The sequence below is a fragment of the Cottoperca gobio genome, chromosome 22 (genome assembly GCF_900634415.1).
Source record: "Cottoperca gobio chromosome 22, fCotGob3.1, whole genome shotgun sequence".
Taxonomy (NCBI): Eukaryota; Metazoa; Chordata; class Actinopteri; order Perciformes; family Bovichtidae; genus Cottoperca; species Cottoperca gobio.
This window is the reverse complement of record NC_041376.1, coordinates 736955-741213: the sequence shown is the minus strand read 5'-3', so window position 1 is coordinate 741213 and position 4259 is coordinate 736955. Positions and strand designations below refer to the sequence as shown.

At 42.2% G+C, this 4259-nt stretch overlaps 1 protein-coding gene across 1 annotated transcript; it reads right to left on the bottom strand.

The window, feature by feature from the left end:
• Window positions 1-497: 497 nt before the first annotated feature.
• Window positions 498-3572, bottom strand: foxi2 (forkhead box I2). Its single transcript, XM_029460848.1, has 2 exons — window positions 2909-3572; window positions 498-2134 (listed from the first exon to the last, which is right to left on the bottom strand). Exons 1-2 carry the CDS (start codon window positions 3510-3512, stop codon window positions 1548-1550), a joined length of 1191 nt encoding a protein of 396 aa, XP_029316708.1. The 5' UTR covers window positions 3513-3572; the 3' UTR covers window positions 498-1547.
• Window positions 3573-4259: the final 687 nt, after the last annotated feature.

Sequence of the window (4259 nt, the reverse complement as noted above, 5' to 3'; positions counted from 1 at the left end):
ACGATATTCCCGCTTCGCAGTAACAGAAACAAAAGCGATACAAATTGCAAATTACTCTTTTTTTCCAGCAAAAAGCTTATCTTATGAGAGCAACATAATTATAATAATAATAATAATAATAATAATAATAATAATAATAATAATAATAATAATCAGTGACGTGTCAGAGAAGACTCACTTGTAAACATGTTTCTAGAGAACAAAAGTTTTCAAACAGTAAACACGGCGTGCAGAAACACAAATAACTCGCATTGTTTCTGCACAGATGGTTCGAGGCTGCATTGAGCTGAAATGGAGTAGAAGTAATTTAATATGAGATTAAAGTAAATTTATGGGAATGCATTCAAATGATAATGAAGCCCTGAATACACTGATGCCCTATTTGAAAATGATGCATGACAATACAATAGAGACCACATGATATTTATTTATAGTCACAGTTGAAACTGCCTGTAAGCTGCATGTACTGTATGAAGATAAAAAAAAAAAAAGATAATAATAGATACAAAAGCCATTCAATGATTGTCACACTGAATCCTGAGAGAAACCACGATATAGCATATAGTTTTTAATATATATATTTATGACATCTGGGTTTTAGTGATACTGTTTTCGGCACATTTTGTAAGCTAATGTCATTCACTTCTGCTTTAATCAAACTACGTTCAGACAACAGCAGAAAAACAATGCCTATTAGCATTATATTAAATAGCATAAATAGTCACACACTATTTTTTATAATTTACAAAAATACACATTTATAAAGTCCACATGTATTTACATGAGCCTTAGTGCTGTTTCAGTCACAATGGAGGATATAAAAATAAGCAAAGCCCCGGATCATGTTTGTATTACATCAATCGTTACTGCATTTGGAAACTAAATATCCAGGCGAACCATCATCGCAGGGCACGTTCATCTCACATGAGTGTTGTGTTGAGGTAATGGCGGTCTCACAAAAGGCAACTTTGGCAGATTTGAGTTGATTATGAATATGAATAAAACAGTTTCAACATATGTAATCAACTGTAAGAATTTGGCCGCTGCAAAGGATTATGGGCTAGATTTGGCAAAACTGGCAAAAATATCAAAACGGACATTTACATCTAAAACATGAAAGAGTGGCTTTGACAACACTAATAAAAACTTTATGTTGAATCTGCCAAAATAAAAGTAAAATAGATGTTTAAAATATTACAAAAGACATTAAGTGTTGGTGGTTGTATTACTTTGCAAGTATATTTCAGCATTAAGAGCAAAGTAGGAGCTTTGAGATAGTAAATAAAAGAGTAAAAAGATAAGTGCTAGTTTTTAGTTTGACTCTCCGGCTGGTGCTCCGACAGTTTGAGTGCTCGTCAAGTTCAATCAACTTTTACCTAAAATACTCTAGTTCTCTAATCTCTCCGTGAGCTGATCAGTGAAGGGAGTGCTGTGTTGGTGGTGCAGAGACGCCGACCTCTCTGCTGTGTGTCTGTGTGTCTCAGAGGGATTAACCGAGCAGCAAAGGCCCTAAACAACCGTGTGGTGAAGTCGTGGTGCATCAACTCCTATAGCTCGGTCCCTTCTCGGGGGTAAATCAAGCTGTTGACACTGAAGCTGTTGTAGAAGTGGCTGTTGAACTGTCCGCTCTGCCCGCCAGCAAACGTGTTGTAGTACACTCCACGGTTGAAATGCAAGCCCTCGCCGTGCTCTGACGCCCCCGTGTCCTGCCCGCCGTGGTTAAGGTGGTACGGGCTCAGAGCCGTAATGTTCCTATTGGACAGCTCGTTCACCAGTCCCAGGGCCCCCTGCCGGCTGGGGCCCCCCGAGCTGAGCGTCGACATGCTGCTGTAAAAGTTATTAAAACAAGGAGCGGCTGAGGACAGTCCGGGCGGGGAAGAGGACGACGAGCTCTTGTGGCTCTCGTTCATCGCCTCCATCTCTGGCGATGGCGGCCCCAGGAGCTGAGGACTGTCTGGCTTCAGAGAGGCCGCCGCTGACGGCCTCCCGTCTTCCACTTTTGTGGCCCCTGCGGCTGCCGCCGCCGCTCCTCCGGCGCTGCTCGGATCTGAACGTCTTTTCCTTTTCCTGCGGAAATTTCCGTTGTCAAACATCTTTTCACAGTTTGGGTCCAAAGTCCAGTAATTTCCTTTTCCTGAAATTGAAGATGAGACACAAAACATATTAGAACTTAATCAGATTAATGTTGGCTGATGGAAGTCGTGGAGCCTTTTAGGTCTAATTTATATGGTCTTAATACAATATCTGAAATATTTCTTAGTATTTATCAGCTGTCAAGATATCAGACTAAAGAAAACTCATTTTGATTTGTTATCATTTATCTCATATTTATGTCCAATTCCTGCCTGGACTCTGCAGAATATTCAGGAAACAATAATAAATAACATCTTTCTATTCCTCCATAAAAGTCTCGACTCAAGTGCAACATGTTCAATACATGCACTATATTTTATACAAATAATACTGTAACATTTAGAGGTAAATACTATATTATTAATTAGTGTACTATATGTACTATTTAATATTTAATTTAATTGCCTTGTGTTATTATATTGTGTCATTTAAAATTTGGAATGACTTATTTGTTATGGATCTGTAGAAATGACCACTTCTTTGTTATAGTGGCTTCAATATCTACGTGAGCCATATTTAAATAATTTGCTTTTTAAATAAATTAGAAGATTACAACACTATTAGGATTTTTAATTTGTTTGGAATTGCTTAGACTTAAGATTGATTAGACTTTATGAAAACTATGAGAAAGTTTCTCTTTTTTACATTGTAAGGATTAAAGTCACACTTTCAGTGTAATTCTTGTTTACATCATTCCCCCAGCCTGAGACTCCCAGGTGTGAAAACTGTCCCTGAATTGTGAATTATAACATTTCCCCTGGTGCGTTCACGGTACCTGGATCGTCCTCGTCCCTCGGCACTTTCTTGAAGCAGTCGTTCAGAGACAGGTTGTGCCGGATCGAGTTTTGCCAGCCGGCTTTGCTCTTCTTATAAAAGGGGAAATTGTCGGCGACGTACTGGTAAATCTGGCTCAGGGTCAGCTTCTTCTCGTGCGCATTCTGGATGGCCATGGCTATGAGTGCAGAGTAGGAGTAAGGCGGCCGCACCAGCTTCAGCAGCTCCTCCTGGCTGGCGATGGACAGCCAGCCCAGGTCGGGCCCACCAAAGCCAGGTGAGTTCGTTATGAACTGCCGCTGCGAGCCGTAGGAAGGCGGGATGAACGACGCCGGGTTGTTCCCGTGCAGGTAAGACGCGGAGGAGTTGACGCCCGGCCCGTTGAGCCACAGGTACGGGTTTGGAGACGATGCGTAATCTCCGAGGCCGTAGCCGGCGGGTCTCTGTGCGCTCTGGAGGCTCTGCTGGTGGTACATGCTGCTGAAGTTGTCGCAGTAGACAGCGGCCATGTCCGGGGCCTCCTGGGCGCCTTTGGGTGGGAGAGAGCCGACGGTGGGGGAGGAGTGGTGGTGCTGGTGATGGGACTGGGGATCGATGGAGTTCATCACTCCCCGCGGGAAATCCCAAAGGAAACGCTGAAGCGGTTCAGGTGGCCTCTCCCGGTGGTGCGCGCAGCAGCAACAAGTGTCAGGGAGGACGGAGGAGTTTGGGGAGTTTTAATAGTATAAACCCTTGACAGCAGCCACATCCAGGCTCTAGATAATTCCCATCAGCCAATAGACACACACTGAGTAACAGGGGGTGTGGTCATGTCTACCTCATTCAGCACAGAGTGGGTCAGTGGTTCCCAAATGTTTCCCCTGTAACAAGCTCCCAGAGAGACACAACATGCTCCTGCTGCTGGGTTCACATTTTCCCCGAGAGACTGAGGCTGTCATCATTACACTTCAGTCAACAAACCGGACTCACACTGCAATAATGACTCTGACAACATCAGCTGTTCCTGGTCCTCTGACAACTTTAATACTTTCCAGGTTCTGTGAGGATGAAAGATGAATGCTTTGCATGTTTGAGTAATAGATTATCATTCAATACTCAACATCATAGAGTAGAGTTACACTGTGTGATGTAAAGCAATATTTACTGAAGTACCTCACACACTCACTGTTTTATAGGAAATTGGAATATAAAAACACATGTTTCTCATGATCCTTCTATTATTAACTTATGTATCAATAATGTAGATTACAACTTTCAGAAAAAGGCAAAATTGCTGCCTTGTTTTTCCATTTTAGTTTTTATAATAACGAGGATTTAGGAAACACTGTGCACAAACTAACCCTCACACCCAA

Coding starts and splice junctions, on each gene's coding strand:
- foxi2 (XM_029460848.1), bottom strand. CDS start 3,512: ATGAACTCCATCGATCCCCAGTCCCATCACCAGCACCACCACTCCTCC. Junction 2,135..2,908: donor GAGGGACGAGGACGATCCAG/GTACCGTGAACG, acceptor CTTCAATTTCAG/GAAAAGGAAATTACTGGACT.